This window comes from Dermacentor variabilis, chromosome 9 (assembly GCF_050947875.1).
Source record: "Dermacentor variabilis isolate Ectoservices chromosome 9, ASM5094787v1, whole genome shotgun sequence".
In the NCBI taxonomy this organism is placed as follows: Eukaryota; Metazoa; Arthropoda; class Arachnida; order Ixodida; family Ixodidae; genus Dermacentor; species Dermacentor variabilis.
The window spans coordinates 122907680-122932597 of record NC_134576.1 but is presented as its reverse complement, the minus strand read 5'-3'; the positions used below and the strand labels follow the sequence as shown (position 1 = coordinate 122932597).

At 47.8% G+C, this 24918-nt stretch overlaps 2 protein-coding genes across 2 annotated transcripts; both read left to right on the top strand.

Annotated features, from left to right (window-relative positions):
* The first annotated feature begins 9032 nt into the window (after positions 1 to 9032).
* On the top strand, positions 9033 to 10546 carry LOC142558168 (GILT-like protein 1). Its single transcript, XM_075670329.1, has one exon. The coding sequence runs from the start codon at positions 9033 to 9035 to the stop codon at positions 9591 to 9593; it is 561 nt and encodes a 186-aa protein (XP_075526444.1). The 3' UTR covers positions 9594 to 10546.
* Positions 10547 to 16085: 5539 nt separating this feature from the next.
* On the top strand, positions 16086 to 22919 carry LOC142558532 (GILT-like protein 1). Its single transcript, XM_075670666.1, has 2 exons — positions 16086 to 16202; positions 21388 to 22919. Exons 1-2 carry the CDS (start codon positions 16086 to 16088, stop codon positions 21970 to 21972), a joined length of 702 nt encoding a protein of 233 aa, XP_075526781.1. The 3' UTR covers positions 21973 to 22919.
* Positions 22920 to 24918: the final 1999 nt, after the last annotated feature.

Below are 24918 nucleotides of genomic sequence, written 5' to 3'. Positions count from 1 at the left end.
ACCAGCGCTAAAGATGAACAAATAGCCGTAGCCATCGCCATGGCAGACCCCACGTTTCCTTATGTCTTCACGGACTCGCGTGCCGCAATTAGGGCCTACGAATGCGGCAACGTATCTAAAGAAGCAGCGTGTATACTACTAGCGAGCTCAAAAGAGACCGAACAGTGCGTCTCCTTGTTCCCCGCTCACATAGGGAAAGACATTCACCCGCAAAAAGCTAACCTCAATGAAACGCCCCACGACCGTGCGCGAGAACTTGACCACCGCGACGGTCCCTCGACCTCCGAGGGGCTGGAGATTCAATTTCATGACCCGCTACTAACTTACCAAGAAATCGCCTCACACTATCGAAAAGGCAGAACCAAATTCCCGCTCCCGCGCGCAAAACTCGAACGCGCGCAGGCGGCCGCGTTTCGAATGCTACAAACGGACTCGTATCCGTCACGAGGACTTCTAAGCCACTACAACTCAGAAATCCCGGAAAATTGCCACGACTGCCCAGAACTTTACTGCTCACTCTCGCACATGCTATGGCAATGTACCGCGTAACCAAAGGGCCTCCTCTCCAGTGAGCCTGAATGGGAAGAATCCCTCAAAAGCCCGGACCTCAAACTCCAACTCAAGGCCGTCCAGAGGACCCAAGAACTAACGGAGCGTCACCACGTTCCCGTCCCGACTCGGGCGTCGCCTACGGTTTCGGCCGGAGGAGTTCCTCGCGTGGGATCTCCAACGGCTTGAAACTCCTCAGGACTTCAATAAAGTTATTGACTGATTGACTGACTTAGTAGAACTTATGCATTCAAGCCCACGTTGCTTATGGCATCACACGTAAAACTCTTTGGACGGTTTACGGCTTGTTAAACGTTGTTAAGTATAGGGTACAGTGCAATGAAGGACATTAGCTATATGCTATCAAGCATCATACAGAAGTATAATGTATGTAGTAGGCCACAGGTACTTTATGCATCACCTGGTCCCAGTAGTAGCAGCATTCGGAACCGTATTATCAAAATCACGGTAATTGATTAATCATTTGGCCTTTCGTCATTGCCCCGCATGAATTTGACGCTCCTTATTTCCCAGGGATTGATGTCCAGTAGGAAAGAAATTAGACAATGTATATATTAGAGCTTGTTGGTGTAACGTCTAGCAGAAAAAGCTGCCAAGTGTTGCACACACACACACACACACACACACACACACACACACACACACACACACACACACACACGCACACGCACGCACGCACACACACACACACACACACACACACACACACACACACACACACACACACACACACACACACACACACACACACACACACACACACACACACACACACACACACACACACACACACACACACACACACACACACACACACACACACACGCACACACACACAAGTACAGCGCCTGTGTATGTCTCTGTTGTTCTACGTCCTTGTGCTATTCCTGCTGCAAATGCAAACAAGAAGAAATTATAATCCGCTAAGAATTGAGGTTCCTTCCAAGTGCAACCCTTGGCCGTATTACTGATACTGAGTTTGTTCGGCTGAGCGCAGTGCCCTAGGTTCAATTCCCAGTTTCAAGCTCTAATTGTTTCGGCAAATTTAGACCTGACGAGCTTTCCTTACTATGTACTAATGAGAAGGAACACTAGTAGTAGCAAAAGACCAAGAGCGTCGCAACGGAAGCGTGAAAAAAAAGGAATAGAACTGAAATACAACGGCAGAAGAATATAATTGCATTGGTTTTGAATGCAGTTACCACTTCGCGAGGCAAGTACAAGGACACAGGAAAAGAAATCGCGAATGTAAGGGACAATCCAATTATCAACATCGCGGACGGAGAGGAAATAATCAGGTAACGACTTTAAGTAAACGTGCCGCATGACGTCGTAGCCAGAGCGGACGAACAGAAACTGAAGAAAAATGGGCCCACAGCAAACCAGACACCGTTTAGATTCAACACGCGATAATGCAGGCAATGGGAGCTGGGGGCCAATCTTGTAAAGTGGGCACGCGATACGCGAGAGGCGAATTGTACGAAGCTCGGAATGCGTAGGGTGAAGGGCGAATGAATCGGAAGACGTGTCGCGACATGTCTCTTATAACTTGGAGAAGACGCTGCTGCTTCCGAGGAACGGCGGGGACATGTACGGACTCGGGCAAACAGTAAATTTCGAACTGCCGGCAATTGTATTGCGAGGCTATGCATGCTAGTAATGAGAGAGCCTGGATAGGAGCAAGAGCTCACAAACACACACTTGCACATCAAACACACAGGAATACACACACGCACCCACGCGCACACACAAACACACACACACGCACATACATACACACACATCTAACAAGCAATAACCAAACACACATAAAGGCCCATGAACACGCGCACACACATCAAGCTCAATGAAACACCCAAGCACGCGCACGAACGTGCACACACGGACACACACCTAAAGATCAAATGCACCCACGCGCATTCAGAAGACGCACACTCACGCAGAAAGCACAGATCAAACACACACATACACAAGACACATATTAGTGGGCTCATGTGACTGGACTTTGCGTTACCGTGGTTCGGAGGTCACTGCTAATTTTGATGCTATTAAGGGAATTCTTTTTGATATCTCTATGTTAAAAAGAGTAGACGGCGCCAATTAAAGGCGACATTTCCTAATAACCATGCAATGAAAAGAAAGACACACACACACACACACACACACACACATGAATACACGCACAGACACACACAGAAGGTGACAGAGAAAGAGATGTGCTCGTATGTAACGCACACAGCAAGCAAGCAAGCAAGCACACACGTCCCGTAAAATGAGATCGACGCTTGCGCGAGGTTTACGGCCCGACTTCGTGGCCCTAAAAGAGGCGCTCCAACTACAGCAATTGCCAACCGAGACGGCCAGGCAAGGTCGGCTGTTAGCAACACCGCCTGCACTGCCAATACATGCATCGCCTTCCTACGCTTACTTTTGTACGATTGAAGATGGTGACCTTAATTTAGTCCTCTTGCGCAGAAGTCTTTTGTTTGTGAATGTTGTAGCCCTCGTTGCCAGCGAGAAAGGAGCGTACAAGTCAGGTAGCACCCAAATCACTGAGTAGCCAACTGAAAATAAAGAAGTTCCTCTGTAAAGAGTGCTCCCGGGACACACAATAAACAAATTATTCTTATGGGAAAACTCGCGGGTTACCCGCGCAACTAACGGCCAGGACGTTTATTTTTTGTAAAGTTACATTTTTATGAAATAACCACCAGCCGTTCAAATTTCTCGTTCAATGCGACAAACATTGAACGAGAACGATCCCTCTGTGAGCTTTCCGCGTTCGTTAATGAGCCTATGCGATCTATAGAAGTGTTTTTTATCGCCACGTCCCAAGACGGTCGTCGACTCAAAGCTCTTCCTCCATTTCCCCAAACTGAGCCTAGCGCTGCTCCTCGACAAAACAAGCTGCCTGATACTCAGGAATTGCAGCGAAGCTTCACTATAGAGCAGGGACCATTTCTGCCGAAGAGCGGCGCTGTGTAGGGTGGCGCTAAGACCTAACGTGGTTTTGCACAAACGCATCCCTGGAGCAACAAGCCTTCGAATGGCGTTCTACCAATATGCGGGCGCGGCGCGTTCACGCGACATGGCGCGCACGGCAACCGCGGAAGGAACAGCGCCTTCGCAGCTACCAGGCGTCTCACAACGCCGGCAAGGTGAGGAGCAGCCAGATGGCGTTGGAGGCGTCGCACCTCCGTGGCGCACCAGAAGCCACGGACGAAAAAAAAAAAAAGACCACCAGCGTTAGGCAACGCCCAGTGAAATACTAGATAACACACGCTTCACGGTTACTGTCCGTTGCGTTCATGGAAGTGCGTACGAGCTGCAGCTCTGGCAGGAGCGCTGGCGTGCTAATACGTTGCACCCGCGATACGCTCAAGCCAGTAACGCAAGTCAGAACGCTGTCCTGGCTCCGCGACCCAGATATAGTTGGCGACAACTTAATTATACAGGGGCATATGTACCCCTCACTAACTCGAAAAGAATTTCGTATGGTTCCGCCTGGCAACTAGGAGTCCTTATTCTCGTGCGGTCAGGTGCTTTTGGCTATTAAAAGACTGATGATTTTTCTGTACTCATCTTTCTGCGTGTAACCGGCTTTAGGTTGAAATACGGAAGTCTTGACAAATATTATGGGGGACATCCTGACATGCGTACTCAGCCGAAGGCAATATTTTAGCTCGAAACAAAGAGCTTTTCTTTTACAATTAGCTTAGCACTTCCGTTACCAGAATAAAATCACTTATGCAGTGAGTGGACTCAAGCTGGCTCAGCTCTCTATCATAAGTTAACTGCAGATGCCTTCGTTTTTATTATGAATGCAGTAATAGTAGTAGCAGTAGCAGCAACTCTATTGATTATTTTTAGTAGGGATTGGGCAGCGCGGTAGGGAGGGGTCTACAGGAGGTAGTCCCCGCCACCCTCTCGGCCCACTTCAGGATGGCCTACGGAACGGCGGACCTGGAGCTTCGCGAGGCAGCCCACCAGCTTCTAATGAACTCCTAGGTTGAAGCTGGCTACAGTAAATTCTAACAGACGGAGCTGACCGGAGCGATGGCCTTCCCTTCGTTGGCTGCCGTCCGCTTTCCTTTGTCGTTGTTGCTTCCAAACGCATTCGACCTCTCTAGAAACCCTCTAGCCCTCCCCCCCCCCTCACCCCTCGAGGAGCGCGACACATGCATGAGCCCTTGATAGCAGCACAGCATGGCGGCAGCGGGACAGGAATACGCCTCCAGCATCCATATAATAAAAAAGAGGTCTGATGCTTCGCACTCGACCAATCAAGCCTGCTTGCCGGAAGAAGTCACACAGAGATCGTATGACTTGCATGGCGTTGGCCTGCAGTGAATGTGTCCAATCTTCAACATTTTACAGGGAAGCTGTTAGCCGCCTGGTGGTTGGCATTTTCGTGAATGCGTCCGTTAGCAAAAATATATGCAGATCCTGGTAGCAGTGCAGGCCAGGAGCACTGGCTCGTACCCCGATGAGCCAGAGGCTTCCAGCAGTCAGAAAAGTGAGGCGAGCAGAGCAAGCATTCCTTGGAATCACGCATACAACATACAGAACCACATACGTTTCAAGAAAGAACAAGCACAAAACAAGCTTCCGCACCACATAACCGATGATAAGGCGTTTCCGACAACAATGCGAAGCACATAGAGCTTCCCGCATACGCCAACCAGTAACGACTGCCGTCGCGCAAGCTGCCGTGGCGACGGCAGCTTGAGGAGTGACGTCCCCAGCCTTTCGTATATAAGATAACCGCCTAGCAACTGATTTCGACGTTGTTGCAGCACCGCTATGGGTGGCCGCGTGCTGTTAAAATTACAATTACTCCCCATTGGTACCATTATTCTAAATTACCATTAATCTAAAACAATAAAGCATTGCATACACCCCTCAGCAGTTGTAGTGGCGGTTTTCAACAACTTCGCTGGACATCCTCTTTTGCGGGGCCGGGATGGCGAGTCAATGTTTTATTTCATTATTGACACGAAGACGACGATGGCGAAGCACAGCGCCACCGCGTTTGTTCCAATAATTGAAGCGTATGTGCCAAACTCATCGAGGCCATCATCATCATCATTAATTGAGGCTTCATCACATTCATCGGCGCTATGCACGCGATGGCCATGCGTGGCGAAATTCCCGCCTAAGCCAAGCGGCGTTCCACCGTTAGATCCGCGGCCTCGTCGAGCCGTCGTCGGGGCCCTGGTACTCCTCGCGTCGCCGTCGACCAAGATTCGGCCATGGGGGCCGTTTCGCTGTGCTGCCTGCTGCTGCTGCTGGGCCTGCTGGCACGCAGCCCGTGTCTCGCCCAGACCAAGCCCGAAACAGCCGTGGGCCTCTACCCGCACGCTGCGCAAAAGGTTGGTGCCACGAGCACCTCGCCTGCGGCTGAGCGCGACCAAGCTTTGCCACATTGACGGCAGCGCGAGATCACGCGTTCTAGGGACTGGGGAAATCATTATCTTGTAGGTTGCGTAGCGCGCTCACGATGTCTTCTGTAGCCGCCCGGGCCGCTCGGGGAAAAAGCAGTTCTGCGTTCCGCACGTATGATCCGGAGTTCTTCAACACCTCACAGCCATATTAAGCCGGATAATGCGGCAAAAACGAAAGTCGGCAGTAGCGCTCGGCCAGCTCCTACAGAACGCTTGCCATCAGTGTTCAATCGACATTTAGCTATCACGTCACGAAAGGCGACGTCCCCATGTGGGTAGCGCCTACAGATAGTGGCTGGGCTCGAGTTTATATGCGGCTTCTCTATGTAGTAAAGCAGGGCTGGCCAGGGGGAGGCACGGGAATTTGATTGTCCTACTGAACTATGTCGAGGCTGATTTCTCGAACGATGTCCGACGCAAATATACCTCCAGTGCTTATGTCGCAAGCTCATTCGCTTGTGTGTGTTTTCCGTCCTCTTGTATACTTGGCTATAGAGGAGCACCTACGGACTTTTGAGCCTTGGCCTCACGCACGTAGATTGATATGCGCTTAGACAAGCGACGCCCCGCGCCCATCCTTGACGCCCGCGCCTGTATTTGTGTATATACAGGGCGTTCCAGCTAACTTGAATCAAGCTAATAAAATAAAACTTGTAAAATATACGATTATATCACCTGCGGTATTTGCTCATCAGTAATACTTACTCCGACTGCGAGCACTGTCATCCAAACACGCAAGAGCACACTTACGTCATTTTTTTAAAATTCTTAGTGGGATTTCTTAGGTGGCCACAAAAGGGACCACGTAAAAAATAAAAACGGACATTTGGAGTTTGTGAGCACGTTTCATAACTATAAATGTACTATCTATGCCCTAACAGAAATATTAAAAATTTTGCATCAATAAACTTAATAAGCCTGACTGATCTCGATTCAAGCATTCGTCTGACTCAAGACGTCTGCAGACGATATAGCACTCATACCGTGCGCCTAAGATGTCACATTTTAATTCGAAATTTCGGCTATAGTTACGTGAGATACCCTCTACACACCATGGTTCATTATTGTTTATGGCCATCGCTGCTCTTAGTCTCGCGATGAAACGGCACTTATAAGTTTGCTTCACTTCAGTGGGACCTCACTTCGTAGCCCTTCATAACGGACATTCTCCAGCGAACGTTGGGCCGTGCTTTCTGTTATTACAGAACTGATGCCACTCGCAAGATGCGTGGTGAACCGCAGAGTTGACGGGACAGGAATATATACGAACGGCAATGATGGAGCATCTGTCTTGTTGCTACAACCCTTGTCCCGTCATCTGGGTCATTTGTCATGTTGAACGTAAACTAACCAGGGCTGCCTAGAACATCTTGCAGTTTCAAAAAAGAAGGAAGAAAAATGTTGCTAGCCGTTTTTTACAAGTTGCTAGTTCTTGGCTGCCTTCTGCAACGTCCCCGAAAGTGGATGCAACCTTTAAAGTTCTTTCCAGAACGGCGGAAATCATTCAGTGCTCCGGCTGCGCGATGCAAGGTTTAGCACATAATGACCTATGCGTATGCGCGTTGCTAAAGTTGGCGTTGTTTGGCGCTGGAGTTGCTTTGTGAGTGGGCGTCTCGTGCCTGACTTGAGATAGTGTTCCCTCCCCTGCATCAACGCCAAGAAACAAGCCTCTGCATGCTTCTGCCAGATAGCGCCAAGACACTGTGTGGGGATGGATGTTGCCATAAATTCATATTATTATAGTAGTCATAGCCAGGCCATCCACCTTGTTTGGCGTAGTCCTTATCCTGCTCTGTATTAAAGAAGAAAAAAGATATTACAGGGCGCGAACGAAACCTAAAAGGGTTGCGCAGAGTTAAACTAATAGGGTGTCGTAACCACAGCTATATTACTCTCGTTGCTTACGGTCGGTGCGTGTAAACGCGAAGATAGCTTCTTCGCGAGGACGTTGGAAGGCACTCATATGTCGGGCCAGACACAGGCTCCTAAAGTACAGCAAAATGTGCGGAGTGTTGCTGACTAGTCGTTTAACCTTTTCTGGCGGGAAGCGCTAAGTCGGACATAACCTAAGACGCGCGGCGGTTGTAGTAGCGAATGGTTGCGTCATCTGATGTGCAATAGGCCGGAATTGGCCAACGGTCACACCGAAGAACAACAAACCATGTCCAACATATACGGCAGAATGATGGTTTGATGGCCGTTCAACTGATTTGCACACTTGTAAAGAGTTTAATGAGATTAGCAGATACCCGGCTAAATGCCATGTTCGTTTGTGCTGGGCGTTTGGGAGAGCTGCCGTCACGGTGCGCAAGCAGGCATGTGACGCGGTATATTTTTGTATTTCGTGGGCATCTGCAGTAAGCGGGGAAGAAAACTAACACTTAATAGATAGAAAGTTAGAAACTGTTTAATCAGAAGTTCTTAAAACCGCTCGACAACATCCTAATTGAATGTTTGCCTAACTTCGTTGCTTCAGAAGTTGGTTAATTAATCCTGACCAATTACGCAATTAAGCAGAATACAAAATATAGTGTGACCTACTACATACGAGAGTCAGCAACACGCATTTGGTCACGTCGCCTTAGAGTTCATCGGCATATCTTTAAACTCGGGCTAATTTTGGCTGGGACAACCTGTATGTTGGCCCCTGGAGTCACACACCATTTTCTACTTTTTTATGCATTCTTCTTTTGAAAGCAATTCCGACAAGGTCACCGTCACTTTGACGAAAAAGACTTGGGACATTAATAATCGCGTCTTTTGTTACCATGATTAGTACGACAACGTAGTTTAACGAAGTGTTCTGTTGTACTGCCATTGTACTGTTGCAATGTTACATGTTTGCGAACAAGTATCTTAATATCGTTATCAAAATAATACCGCGTAAGCACAACAAAAATTAAAGACCTGTTGTACACTTCCGTCCGCGCGCACATTTTCATTGTTTCCGTCCGCCTAAAATAAAACAATAGCAGCAAACGAAAGGCTATACTGCATTCGCAGGTGAACGTGACCGTCATGTACGAACCATACTGCAAGGACAGTTCGTGGTTCATCACCGAGCAGCTGTTTCCGGTGTACGGGCTTTTGCGCAAGCACCTGGTCGTTGAGATGGTGCCGTTCGGACGCACGCGCATGAAGGAACCGCACGGGGTCGACACGACCGTGTCCTTCACCTGCCGCCACGGGCAGGCCGAGTGCCTCGCGAGCATGATTCACGCGTGCGCCATCGACCTCTACCCGGACCCGGACATGCACTTGCCGTTCATAGCGTGCACGCTCAAGGCGCGGAAGCCCGAGAAGAACGTGCAAACGTGCAGCACCGAGCACAAACTTGAGAGCAGCAAGATCTCCGACTGCGTCGAGTCGCCGCTGGGCACGATCCTCCTGCAGAAGATGGGCTGGCGCACGACGAAGGTGCGACCGCCAATGAACAGCGTGCCCAGCGTCCTCATCGACGGCGAGTTCAACAAGCGCTACCAGAAGAAGCTGCGGAAGAAGTTCAAGGAGGCCGTCTGCGAGCACTTCAAGCCGCCCGTGCCGAAGCCGTGCGTGGTCAAGGGCTGGTTCAGCCGTTGAACACTGCTTTGCGACGACCCTCTTCGCCCTCGATCCCACCCGGTCACCGCCGAAATTGGCTCTCCTCCTTTCTTCAGAAGTGAAATCGAATAACGGCGCAATACAGAACAGACGGAGCCTCCCACCTTTTGGTTGAGGCTCTAAAACATTGTACTATTTCGAAACGGTTCACAAAAGTCGCACACGGTACGTCCCTTCTCCACCTTGTTAGCCCTGTGGCAACGACTGCGGTAACATGTTATGTTAGCCGTAAAAAAATTGATAGATCTTATTTAGAGAAGACGATTTGACCCTTCTACCTCCTCTGGGCCTGATCATCAAGACTAGGGAACCATCTAGCGGTGAAGGCGAAAGCAAAGTGACCAAAATCCCCCAACGTAACTATTTGTAGGCGACGCGAGGAAAATAAAATTCTCCATCTGCCCGGTGGTTACCACTGCGTTACCAGCGCGGTGTTGCGCGTCGGTCACGGTGACCAGCCATGTGTACAAGCTATTGTTGGTGCTTGGATCCTCAATGTTTTCTTCTTTGTTGGTTTCCGTTTATATGGGCGACATGATTCATTTTGGCATGTCGTCCGTTTGGATGCATTAGTATCGCAAGGAATGTGCATCACCTGATCCTGTGGTACCCTTACCTAAGGCATACTTACCTTCCAGAATTTGACCCGTGTATCCTACTGCTCCGATCGTGTATGGATTTACAATTTGCGCTTCTTAGACAATTTCTGAATGCATGAGTAGTTTCTCTGCAGTACAAATTCATAAGTATAATACGTCCGCGTTTTATGTTTTCGAATACTTATTACCTTGTGGATTACTTTTGTTGTTCGATATGATCGTTGTATTTGTTATACTGCTTGTTATCTCCGCTGAGGGCATAAGTGCAACCTTCGGGTTTGTACCCTCTCCCGTATAATGTAATGCCTGTGTTTTTATTTTGGTAAAAAAGAAAATAAACGATTCTTTGATGTTGAATCAGCAATTTCTCATAAACGACAACTCTAGAAAGTTCAGGAGCTTACTTTGCAACTAATGATCCCTGTGCGATAGAAATCTCAATTATAGTTTATTATTTTTTATCTGTGTGTGTGTGTGTGTGTGTGTGAGTTAGGCACCCTTTAGTTTTCGAGTAATTGCCAATTCTTTAGCGTATTCGTCCATGCACAAGTGAGACGATGTAGTAGGAGGCACACGTTTCCAACGTCTCCCCCTAATATATATTCTGTCACTTATGTAAACTGCGTCGTGCAGAGCGTCAGAAGGGCTAGAATATATTACCTTCAAGTTTGAAGAGAACATAAAAAAGGTTAATACTCCTGTGATCTCTGTCGCAGGTAGGTGGGAGGCAGAGCCGCCACCGCCAGCCAGGTACAGCACCCAGAAAACTTTATAGGCTAGATCACTTCATACTTCTGCTTCTTGTTATCCTCAATGATGAACCCGTGAAAAAAGGAACGAGCACAGCTTGGGCGAACCTTAACATAACTTGACGTTACGTTAGACGAGGCGGTCTTTCTACAGAACTGGCTGAATTATATCGCTTAGGATCGTTAAAGGCCAGCTTTCCCACGCGAATATTGAATATTGAAGCGAACTGGCGATCGAGCAAAATATTAAACAGCTACAGAACCCCTGCAAAAATTTCTCACTTTACAATCAGGCCTAAAAGTGGGTGAAGATCCCAAAGAATGCTAATCGCATTGAAACCATTGCAAGATCACTCGCCAAACTCCCGCAGGGGATATAAGCCATTGCTTGGAGACAAAAACGAGAACACAAAAAAGAAACAGGGTGGGATTCGCAAACTGATTTTTCTGTGGCGATTTTCACGCGTTCCATGGGAATGTTCCAGCAAGCAAGCCATCCGGAACAAGCCACAAACGGGAGAGCCCAATGGCTGTTGTTGTTGTTTCTCAATGACCTGATGAAACCCACTCTGGAGTATGGGCCATGAATCTGGCGGTGCAAGGGTAGAAAAAAATAATACTACAACTAATTTCGAGGAATATGATTTCAATAAAAAAAAAGAATAGTGGGGATTTGAACTTGCGTGAATCGAAATTTATGTGATACAGATATAAACTCTATTGTATCTACATATTACACGCAATACAACATTTAGGGAAAACAAGGGGAAGGCGGGAGATGAAAATTCGAGACGATGAGCAAAACGAGAACAAGGTGATAGCAGGAGCCAACGTTTCGACAGGTGGACTTACAAGCCAACGAGAACGACTAGCCCTCACACCAACAGGAAGGACAGTCCTAGCGCGCCTAGGCTACTCCACACACGGCAAAGGCCACGAACAAGCAATTCATCTGGCCCCCAACTTCCGGGAACACATCAAGGTAGCCACTATCCCCAGAAGCATGCACCCGGAACATCATGCCGATCGTCGCCAAGCTCGCACAAAAACTCTACAGACAAAATATGGCAGTCTCCCCACCACACTATACACAGATGCCGCGCAGTACCCCCAAAAGGCAGCCATGACGGCCAGCGTTGTCGACTGTAACCTACAAGAGGTGGTCTCGATGACGGTCCGCACTGCCAGCGCCCTCGTAGCGGAGGAGACAGCCATCGCCTTGGCCATCACCTCTAGTCCGACCAACGAGTACGTCACAATCATTACTGACTCCCAGGCAGCTTGCCGTAGCTACGTGAGAGGCAGAATATCTTCAATCGCCCACCGACTCCTCAAACAAGCCTCCCAATTGCCGGACGTTGAAATAGTGTGGACTCCGGGACACGAGTCCCTCCGTGGAAATCAGCGTGCGCACGCTGTAGCCCGAGCTCATGCCTCCCGGGCGCCACAAGAGAGGGATACGGCCGCCTCCATGGAGCCCGTACCTTTACAATACAACGCCATACTACAACACCACAGATTGAACAGACGACAATACCCGCCTCCACACAAGACCCTCTCACGTGAAGACGCCGTAACATGGCGACAACTACAAATGAACACATACCCCCATCTAAGCAGACTACACGCAATACACCCTACACTATATTCATACAAATGTCCCCTTTGTAATGATTACGCCTCCCTATATCACACCACATGGGCGTGCCCCAACGTGAAGGCGGCCCCGCAAATACCCAACCCCACACCCGAGCAGTGGGAGGCCGTGCTGACTAGTTCGGACCCTCGTAACCAGCAGCAACTGGTGCGGCGGGCCCGGGAGACAGCAAGAGCCGCAGGAGCCCTGGACTAAGGGCGCCTCCCGCACAAGCAGAAAGACACCTGCTTGTCCTTTCTTTTTAATAAATGTTTCTCCTCCTCCTCCTACAGTACCTTGAAGAAGACAAGTCCACTTGTCGAAACGTTGGCTCCTGCTTTCACCTTGTTATCGTTGTTCTCAAGGTACAACATTAGAATTACAAAAAGGAAAAAAAAAATAATGAAACGCGAAGTTTCAGCATCGGCTGACAATCCAAGCTGTCGCAATGCAATTTGCAACGTCCTTTTCCTGAGTCAGGAGAAACGATGGCAGTCGTGAAAGCGGGGACCTATTTTGAACTTTGCAGCAACGATATGTGCCGCGGCGGAAGTCAAACATGACTGGGATTGATGCGATGCTGGAGCCAAGGTGAACATGCCCGTCCGGTGAAGCCAGACCGCTGAGCGCAGTTCGGCGCATTCCTTCACTTTTATAACGAAGCGCAAAGGTGTCTGTTCGACCTTGAGGCTGCGTTTAATTAAACGCCGGCCACGTTATATATCGCGTAAATAAAAACGAGCACCGTAGTGCGCATTCAGTGTCATTTGCCTTACAAACACCGAGCGCCGTAAAAAAAAGCCACGCCGCAGACCATAAAGGTTAATAATAATATTTGGGGTTTTACGTGCCAAAACCACTTTCTGATTATGAGGCACGCCGTAGTGGAGGACTCCGGAAATTTTGACCACCTGGGGTTCTTTAACGTGCACCTAAATCTAAGCACACGGGTGTTTTCGCATTTCGCCCCCATCGAAATGCGGCCGCCGTGGCCGGGATTCGATCCCGCGACCTCGTGCTCAGCAGTCCAACACCATAGCCACTGAGCAACCACGGCGGGTGACCATAAAGGTTAGCGACGGAACTGGCGCGTAAGGATCAGTAAGCTTTTCTGTCGCGTTTTTCTCATATATCAGTGATTGATGTTTGAGAGTGGGCATCCAGTAGCTAGCCAAACGCTAAGCATGGTACCGCGAGGGTGTGAGCGAACCCAGAGCTTGCACTCATGCTTTTAATTAAAATGACCTCGCCGCGTACATTTCTCGAGCAAATAATTTATTCGCTGTAATCGAAATAGAAGCGCTGCGAGATTGCCTGGCACTTCTTCAGTTTGTGGCAAATACTACGCTGTTCGGTGAACAGCGCTTACACACTTCAGCGGACAGATTCCGTACCTTAAGTGTAAATTTAAAAGAAAAGTAATTGAATATCCTCCCAGAAGACCAAAGTATGGGTTCTTAGTGAATCCTTATGGATTTCTTGAGCTTCAGCGGTCACAATTAGACGCTGCCACTGGTACTTTTTTTGAGCAAGCGTAATTAACAACATTAAACGTATACATACGTAGCGTTGTCCCTCAGTCAACCTCTCCAGCACCTCTCCACATTCACTTCCTCGATATCTTGTAAAAATAGATGTTTAGTTAATACTCGGAAGTTATTTGTATGGTCTTTTAGAAGACTGCATAAAGTATCTCCGCATTAAATATACAATTGCTAATCGTGCTTTCGCGCGTTACGAGAGATCAAGCGTGGTCATATTTTCTCCGCAACTTTGCTTCTCTTTCACCGTCGTAAGTTTACGCCTATACTTGACGTCGAATTAATGACCATGGCCACATGATGGCTGCCAGCATATGTGTCGACATTCGCTATTTTAACAGACTCACTCCCAATCTGTGTGTCCAGGGCTTACTGGCACAGCGGACTCAATTATATTGCATTTCATTTCATTTCATTTCAGAGACGAGCATTTCATTCGCTCGTCTCTCCACATTTACAAGTAGACAACCTCCTTTGGGTAACCGGGTCACTGCGGAACACAGTAAACAACACGGCAGACTCTCTTGCCTTAGCAAGGTACACATTCTGACCCTCGGCATCAGCTGTTCGTCAATAATTCTTTAATGGCGTCTATCACGGCAATGGGAAGTTGAATTTACAAGATGGCGACGCCCCGTTCCACTGGTCAATGTTTATTTGCACAGGGCTGGTGTGTCGCAGCTCCCTCGCTGTTATTTATCTATTATTTATGTATACTGTCAGCCCTACAGGCGAGATTTGTATAGGAGAGGGTGTACAATACAGACGCAATAAAGGTGAAAGCAGTGCGCTCGACTTATGACGGAGGAAATATGTAAAAAAAAAAACCATAAATAAGACCGCTCAGAATGTAACGGCCCACAAAAACAAAATTTTTTTTTCGCATTGCTGAGAGCGCATGCATTATACATTACTCAGTTTTCTCTACAAGTTTTCCCAGTATTGACTGCTGTTAATAAAATTGGTTGAGCGCGTTCCATTACATCATTACTTGAGGTAAAAAAACAAATAAGAACGAAACGTATTGTTATCACATAAATATTCTTTGTAGATTGAGGAGTTCTCTGTTGCACTTTCTCCTTCTTTCTTTACGTTAACGAAAGGTATGAAGCTGGTGCTGAGGTGAGCGTTCAGCAACTGATAAAAGAGCTTGATGCGATGTATCGCTGCTATGTCGCGCAGTATAATTAGCCCCGCGCGATGCCGAAGCTCGGTAGGTTAATCGGTTCGCTTGCAACAGGTAAAGATAAACACTGGTACGCTCTCAAGTATCGAAATGGGGCTGCTTGTGAAGGAAAACCACACTATCCTCACATATTCCAGACTTCGTCCGATAAATGTGACGTATTACGGGTGTTTGGTTTATCGAGTAGCATTGCGGATCTCGCTTCCGTAATGAACCGCGAACAGTTGATCCTTTTTTTCTGTGTTATAGTCAGTTCTCGCAAGAAAAAAGGAGTGTTTGTGAAGGTTCTGTTTCGCGAGCTTGGACTTCCGTTGACCTCCACAGTTCTACTCTTCATCAAGGCCTCGGCTCTTGGATTCAGCCAAAGCGACATTTAAATTACAACGTCCAATTCCATTTGCAACGCAATAAGATAATATCTTAATATAATACTATCCTACGACTCCTTTTTTGGTATTTCCCATGTAAATTGCGAGTTTAGGCTCATTAACCTTCAAGCAATCCAGCATGTTTTTCTTCTTTTGATCACATTTGTTTTACTTTTTATTGCCTTTCGTGCGTTCGTTTATGCTTATTCTAATTTAACTTTATCACCCACTCCTTGGCCCATCGCTTGCCGTGGGTAAGTGGCATAGCATATAAATGATGGTGATCATTATCATCATAACCCAAGCGGCATTCCACCGGCGGACCCGAGGCGCCGGCCGTCCGGCGACGCGGCATTGGGGGTCCTCGCACCACCGTCGCCCGAAATTTGGCCATGGGGGGCAAGTGTTTGCTGTGCACGCTGCTGCTGAGCCTGCTCGCCTGCAGCCCGTGTCTTGGCCAGGCCCAGTCGGAAGCAGTCACAGCCCTCTTACCATCTGCTGTAAACAAGGTGGGCGCTGCCAGGACCTCTCCAAGAGGCGGAGCGGGCACAAGCCTTGCACACTGAGAGCAGACAATAAATGAAGCACCGATAGTGACGGCACACAGGGAGGAACATAGACAGGACAAGGCGCTTGTCTTGTCTTGTTCTGTCTGTGTTCCTTCCTATGTGCCGTCACTACCGGCGCTTCATCAATTGAAAGCTATGCACCAACTAGCCCCACAACGTGTTTTACTGAGAGCAGAGACGGATCACGCATCCCGTATATGGAGGGGAGAAGTCGCGTCTTGTTGGAACAGGTTCAGGATTCCCTCTAGCGACCGAGCATCTCGAGACAAGCGTTTCCACGTTCCGCTTACATCGAGCAAAATTTTCAGCGCCTGCAGGCGACAACCATCTTCTTGCCGGATACTAGGGAAAAACGAACGGTACCGGTAGTGCTAAGGCTGCTCTTACTGCGCATGTTTGCCACAAGTGCTCACTCGACTTAAGCTGTCGCGTCACCGAACCCGTCGTATCTGCACGAGCCGCAGCGACAGATGGTGACTAGGCACGGAATTATGCATGTCTGCTTTAAAAGAGGGCTCGAGCATAAAAAAAAATGGAGGATGCTTAAGGTTCGCCTCTAAGAGTGGAACGCCGATGGCATTCTAAAATCGCTTACTGCTTCTCACGCTTCCGGGCAACTGCAGCTTATGTAGCCGTAATGTTTACTGGGAAATGCCGGTGGGGAATGCTCTGCACGATAGCGAGCTTTCTGGTAGGAACGCGGCCTCTTCCGTGGGCTGATCCTCGAGATGGCGCACAGCCGCGCCAGAAGAATTGCGATATTTTGAGGTTTCTGTTGGTGTTTCGCACTTTTAATATTTTAGTCTGAGAAGATATAACATAAAAGGCATGCGCTGTCGGCGTTTGCTTTCGTGATATTTGTTAGAGGACTGTCGTTCTCAAAATTCGCAGCAATAACTTTGTCAAGAATGTAAGGCATGGTATGAGCAACTTTAGTGGTAGAGTGGTGCGGCAATATAACCGGCATATACCGCATGTAATGTAGCATGGCTGAAACGCTTTAAAAAATGCTAGCCGCGTTATATTGTACTTTTCGTTCATACCACAGTTGTAAGCGTGCCTACGGGTGAATGAATTTCCTTGTGAGCAAACCATATTTTTTAAAGCTGCATAAAGGAACCTTATCTGTTAAAACATGGTTAGAAGATGGGGGTTTATTTGTCCCGTGAGGTACTCATTGGTTATCGTGCAAAAAGCCAGATATAATTGAGCATGTGTGTTTATATTGCTGGGAGAGGGGGGAGGGTCTGGGACATATTACAAAAAACTTTGAAGAAAGAGTTCCCATTAAGTTCGCATGGAATCCGTTATCTCACGGTCCAAAACGACGATGGTGTGCCTTTCGATCTGGTGACGCTCCTGGGCATGCACAGTATACGGCGAACTCGGGCTGCTGTGCATAATGCGGATATCAACGCTAGACCAGTTCGCTAATATTTTTGCGAATCTGTGTCCCATTTTGTCGAAGTGCAGAAGGTGCGGACGTATATATTGCGGAGCGGTTTCCAAGATTGGAAATGTTGCACATGCCGGAAATACCGATGACTTGTAGTCGGCAAACAGCTGACGGTTCTCCGTGTTATGATCTTGTTATTCAGTTCTTAATAATAATATTTGGGGTTTTACGTGCCAAAACCACTTTCTGATTATGAGGCACGCCGTAGTGGAGGACTCCGGAAATTTTGACCACCTGGGGTTCTTTAACGTGCGCCTAAATCTAAGCACACGGATGTTTTTCGCATTTCGCCCCCATCGAAATGCGGCCGCCGTGGCCGGGATTCGATCCCACGACCTCGTGCTCAGCAGCCCAACACCATAGCCACTGAGCAACCACGGCGGGTTATTCTGTTCTTCTGAGCTCATAAACTCTGTGTCAAGCAAGACGATAAATAAAGAAGACATGTAGCAAGGCGTGGCATATTCATATACCTGAATACGTTCGGCATTTTTCGCTCACAGGACGTCAACGCCGTCTGCGACGCCGACACCGCGTTTTTCTGCGACACGGAACTGTTAATATTGTCGCGTTAAAATATTCCGGTCCAATATAGTACTCTACTCCGATCCATACACAGCAGTCAACGCTGTGGAAGCTAGAAAGACGTCTTGGAGTGGCTTTGCTCGCACTTGAATATAGTTCGATGGTTTCTGACCACTGAGTGTGTTTGTTTCTAAGCATTAAAACTTGTTTCCTTTAATATTGAGCCTATATAAACGAACGTTGCGCACGAGCTGTGGCATACGGCTGCTAATGCTTTGTTTTAGATCATCTTTATCTTTGTTGTTCGTTTCGGGTTTTTTATTTGCAACCCGTCGCAAGGAGCCTCACGTGCGTGATGGCGCGCGAGCGAACGCCGTTGTTGCGCCGTGAAGCGTAGACGGAACGCGCGGGAGCGATAACTTTTCTTCACCGAACTTCTTGCGTAGCTTGCACAGCGTTGACTGCTACGTGTGGAACGGAGTATAGTGCGCAAGCTGCATGAGTTCGAACACCGCAGTAAATCGGGAAATGCTTTGCCTACCAAAAGTAATTTCAGTAAAACTTCATTTGGGCTTAGTTGGTACCTAATTCTGAACTTAAACTTACAGCGAAAACACCTAAGACGAACCACAAAAGGAAGACACGACACACACTGGCGCTGACTAACAACTTCTATATTACTTCGTCGTCGATGCATATATAAACTCTAGGCCACACAACCGCGCAGGCGCACAGATTACATTGCTGAGATCTGCCAACTTATCGCATACGCAAACGTAGGAATTGAAATTCAGGTGGGCGCAGGGACAAAGATGTGTCGCTGATGCATTTATCGCCTTGGGTTTTTATGTTGTACGTGGTTGTGTGGCCTAAGGTTTATGTATGCATCGACGACGAAGTAATCAAGAAGTTGTTAGTCAGCGCCAGTGTGTGTCGTGTCTACCTTTTGTGGTTCGTCTTTGGTGTTTGCGCTGTAAGGTTTAGGTTCAGTACCAAAAGTAAGCCGCGAAACAAGCTCGCGCCTGTTGCTCAGCAGTGCAGGGTCTCGTTTCCGCCGTATCCCAAGCGGCTGCCGTAGGCACATCCTGTAGGAAGCTGAAATGGCCGCAACGCTATTTGGTCGTCACCCGTTGCTTCCGGTGTACATCAGCAAGAGCGTTTACGCACATATACGTGAGCCATAACGTCGCGCCTACGTATATACGTTACGGCCGCGTTGCTCGAGATATCTCGTGCGCCTTAATGGGGGATGCGCGCGTCTATCGTGAATATGCTTACGCGCTGCATTTGAATATGCATTCAGCCTTGACCTCCCATGCGTGGGCTCACATCTCAGCCGCTTCGGTGCTTGACGCTTGCGCCTCTCCTTGGACATGGTATAGCAACTACGCGCTTACTTTGAGTGGTCATCCCACACGCGTAAACCGATATCTCAGCCACTTTAATGGGTAACGCCAGCAACCATCCTGGATTAACGTACCCCACCAACGTGATTTTCCCAGTGAAGACGCGCCCGTAGACATATTTATGATCTGTTTGAGTGGGTGACGCCCACGCCTATCTGACTCAGCATGGCGTTCCCGCTATTGCTAAGGGAGCTGTTAAAAAATTAGTAAAAAAAAAATACGGATCGATCCCGGAGATATAGCGAACACAGTAAAAAAACAATATTCCGCCAGAATCCATCTCTCGATGAATGTCGACGTTGACGCGATATCAGCCATGGAAGTAATACAGCAAACAGACCATATTGCGATGGCCGAAACGCGTCTTGTACGAGGCACCGACGCGGCCGGGTTTCTTTCTAGCGATTTCAGCTCGATGCGCTTCGTCACCTGGTTATATATGCAGGCAGGATTGTCCGAACATATATGGGTTCAGTTCCGCCCACCAAATGTACAATTAAAAAAAGAAACTTTCTTTTTCTTTTGCCATTCAAGAGCGATACATACCCATTGGCAAATACCCAGTGACTCACGTTGGTGTGAAATAAGTTTGTTAAAGAGCAGGGCATATGCAGTGGAACATACACAATGACCCAAGCTAACTTTGAAGAGGTTCATAGAAGAGCGTCCCCGAGCCAGCCGGCACATATCCAGGGACCCAAGTCCACGTCAAGGAGTTTCATTGAAGAGTGACACATGGGCAGTGGCTCATAAGTCGCCCAAGCTGGCGCGAAAGAGGTTCCTTGAAGAGCAGCACGCACCAAGTTTCCCACGTCGAGTGACCATAGTTGGCCCGCAAGGTTGATTTCGAACCCGGTTTCCCAGCTTGCATAGAGTGTATTGAGTCGCAGCTGCAAGATGGACCTAAATCATTGGCCCAGCGTAGATCAGCGTGTTTTAGAGAATCATACGCGCTCTAAGATATGATGCAGAGAGTAACATGGCACGTGTTATTATTTCAGCGTCAAGTGAAAATGACATGCCCATCAACCTAGCAGTGCTCAGAAACCTGCTAAATATCATGCCCGGGTGACACGAAAGAGGTGACACGCAGTGAGCACGCATAAAAATTTGCGGAACGAAGTCGTCAAACGTTTCGGGTCTGTCATGTTCAAATCGAAGACTTTTCCGAAGGCACTGAACGATTTATTTCTTCAAAACACATCTTCAACCTATCGGGTACGCTCTATTTCCACATTTTCGTTTATTCAGATTTGCGAGGTCGAAACTGCAGTGACTCTTAATGTCATGGCACTCAGTCTATTCGAACATTACCTGAGCAGGAAGTCGCTACACTACCAAAATCTTCACGCTCACCTGACGATTTGATGTAAAACTAGAGTAACTCCTCGAGATGCGGTCCCTACATCGCGGTTCATCGGAAAAATGACAATACAATTGAGAACCCTAGCACATCTAAAAGTATTCAGCCACTAGAGCGAGCCACGAGATTCCCTGGTCAAGATAAACTAATACCGGCCTGCCACAACGCCAAGTTGGCACACACTACTGTCGGGTGGGAGACTCTTACAAGTATGCCACGGCGTATGGGTACATCACATCGTTTCAGGCGCGGGCATTTCCTTCGCTTGCGTAACCTTCAGAAAAATGCGTTCTACTGTGTTGCGTTTCGAGAAGATGCAACAGGCTGGGTTCTAGTTCACTCAGTCCCAGTCCTGTTTCTTTTTTTTCGCCCCAGGTGAACCTGACCGTCCTGTATGAGCCATACTCCAAGGAAAGCTCGTGGTTCATCAACAAGCAGCTCATGCCCATGTACAGGCTTCTGTGCAAACACCTCGTCGTCGATCTGGTGCCGTTCGGTGGCACGCACATCAAGGAACCGCAGGTTGCCAACACGACCGTGTCCTTCACCTGCCGCCACGGGCAGGCCGAGTGCCAGGCAAGCATGATTCACGCGTGCGCCATCGCCCTGTACCCGGACACGGACAAGCACTTGCCATTCATATCGTGCACGCTGATGTCGTGGAAGCCCGAGAAGAACGCGCAAAAGTGTAGCAACGAGCACAAATTGGAGAGCAGCAAGATCGTCGGTTGCGCCTCGTCAGAGCGGGGCAGGATTCTCCTGCAGAAGATGGGCCGGCGAACGATGTCCGTGCGACCGCCCATCAATAGCGTGCCCAGCGTGGTCATCGACGGCGGCTTCAACAAGCGCTACCAGAGGGAACTGCAGGAGGTCATCAAGGCGACTGTCTGCAAGCACTTCAAGCCGCCCGTACCGGAGCCTTGCCTAGTCGAGAAACGTAGAGGCTGGTTCTGGTTTTGAACGCTTCTTGCTACCCCTCCCCCCTCCCACCCCTTCTACCGAATCAACCAACAGGTGCTGCTCTCCCCTAACGTTCTGCTTGACGCTTAAATTCCGATACTGCCTGCGAACGGCAGCCGCATTGTGAGAGATGATACGCCCCTCCTTTCAACGTTGTCTTTATCGTTCAAACTAAATTAACATATGCAAACGGGACTCGAAAGACTGACTGATTGTGTTCGGAAGAAAATATTCGACCCGTTGACCACCTTTGATAGTCAACCCCAAGACCAGTGAACCGGCTAAAATATTTGGATGCCCTGTCGAAAAGAGACTGTCTCGCGGCAATGTTGAAAGCGAAGTGAAAGAAATTCAGCGACGTGGAGGTGTTTCAAGCGATGCGAGGACCTAAAATGCAGCACCTACCCCGTTAGTACCAGTGTGATCAGCTTAAATGCGAAGTGTACACGTTATGGCGTACTTGATCTGTTTATGCATTGAGATGTGACGGTGTGTTGGTGCTTTGATCGTGACCGTTTTCTGCCTTGTTTGTGTTAGCCTATATGCGTATCAGGAGTAGTTTTCGTTCTCATCCGATCGGTTATAGTGATTTCGTAGCGAATCACTATATTCGTTTTTAGGTACCTCTCGATAAGGCTTTTTATCTTCCTGAATCTGCTCAAAGCTATATTATACGACTACTACGATTTTCTATAGATTGAGAATGTCGTCTTTTAGTATTATTAGAAATTTCTTGTGCTAGAGAGGCAATTTTGGTACATGGCAGTAGTTTTCCTGAAGTATAAGTTCGCAGATATAACACGTTCACGTATTATTGTGCTTTTGAATCCTTAATACTGCGTGGTTTAATTTTGTTGTTCAGTTAACGCTCATCCTACCTGTTAGGCTTCTTATACTGCATTAGTTCTTTGCGATTCCTGTTGAAAATCTATCTACAATCTATGACTTCGGCACCCTTTCTTGTATATGGTAAGTCTGTGTAAAATGATACACGAGTCAAAGCACGCCATTTTGAACTTACCTCTGTGTATCTTCGAAGAGCGCAAACCGAGTGCCGATATATTTTTGAGAGATGACACAATATGTCCGCTGTGCCGAAGTAGGAAAGCTGTGATGATATGACGATGAACAGCGGAAAAAAAAAACAATGTTGATTGAGTACTCGTCAGTTCACAGTGAGAGAAAAAGAGGCAGGAATGAGCGCACTTGAGCGTTGTATATGCCTAGAAAAGAATAGACGTCTTTCTTCGTGACCTTGTTTCAATGTCCATAATCTTTGCAGGAACACCGTCTGGTGTTCTTTTTAACTAAGGCAACAGGAGAAGTGCACGGCCTCCGAGATGGCTAAATATTGCCGTTTGTAAGCATTTTATCGAACTCACGCGTAAAAACTTGGCGCTCGTATGTTGAAAGGTGTAAAGACCACCTGGGTAATTGGTGGCGCATCGCAAGCAAGTATGCGATGTTTTACAAGCGCAGTGTAACCTTTGGAACGGTCGCTAAAATTAACAAAAAGATATATTGAATTGGGTGACAAGCAGGTGAGGAAGGCTGTCGACCTACGAGGTCGGAAGATACAAGGATATCAACTTTGTGATGTCTCTGAGTGTCCGCGAAGTGGCTGGGTCAGCACTTCTTGTTTTTTTTTTGGGGGGGGGGGGGGTTGGTAGAGATGTCAGAGGGTGGGTTGCGTGACAGCGACAAAATCTGGCACTGCTGCACAGGCGATTGAGCGGCGAGAGCTCGAGTTGCCTCGGGACAAAACTTAACGAGAGAGTTCAAAACAAAAAAAAAAATGGCCGCAACGGTCAGAATGGTACGAGGAAAAGAAATGTTGTGCGATAGAAGGACACTACTGGAGAAGGAGGCCGAAGGAGAGGGGGTCATTCTACGCTAAACGCACCAGCTGAAAAACCGACCCCCTACGTTTTCTTTAATTGTGGGCATTTATTGAAACCAAACTTTTTCAATCCAGAAATATGTTGGGGGAAAACACATTCTTGTGTGCCGAAGCATCATTTTGATTCCACATTTAAGAGGCAAGTAGAATTCTGCACCAGGTTCCTATATAAATAGGTGGGAAAAAATAAATCGTTTTTTGAGGCAACTACTGCACCAAATTTGGTGAGGAAAAAGTTAAAAAATAGCGTCTGTTGAAACGGATTCTTGGTTTAGGCTGTCAGTCGTTTACTAAAGATTGCTGAAAATCGCAAATTTTCAGGAAACGAAACTATCACGTTTACAACTTTGTAACTGGGCAACGAAAGCAATAACACAATTCTGTAAATTACGCCTAGTTGTAAATATATAGCGGCCAAAATTGATGTACAGTGCTTGCATGTGCGCCCTTAATATGTAAGTAATACATTGCAGCGCCCTTGCCAACAATGCAATCATTTCACATAAGATGTAAATAACATATCAAATTTTTCCACTTGGGACATTCTAACGGTTGCGGTTTACAGAACTTTAATATCTCTTCTTGATGCATCGTTACGAGGTTTTGATATTAAAAAAAAAATCGCTGTTCAGCCGGAAAGGCGAAGCACCGATTGCGATAGCAAATTAGTAGACAGCTGTACGACGCAAAGATAGTTTTATCGGCCTATAAACTTGTAAACATTCGCTTACTAACTAAATTAACAATGATAGAATGTGTAAGCGTGACTCAACGAGGAAGTAGAGGAAAGAAGACTCACAGAGCAGCGCTGTCTTTACGTGTCTGCTTCTTTGTAAGTCTTTGTTCAATCGCGCTTACACATTCTATCATGGATTTCAAACCAGCCAGCTCACCAACGTGTTTTAACTCAATTCACCAGCACGGTGTCACGCTCGCACAGGTAAACATGAACACATCTCGCTCGATGACAGCGGAAACTGTCTGTGAAAAAGCTGGAGTTGGGAATCGTGGCAACAGCCGCGAGCCAATTGACCTCCGTGCATCTG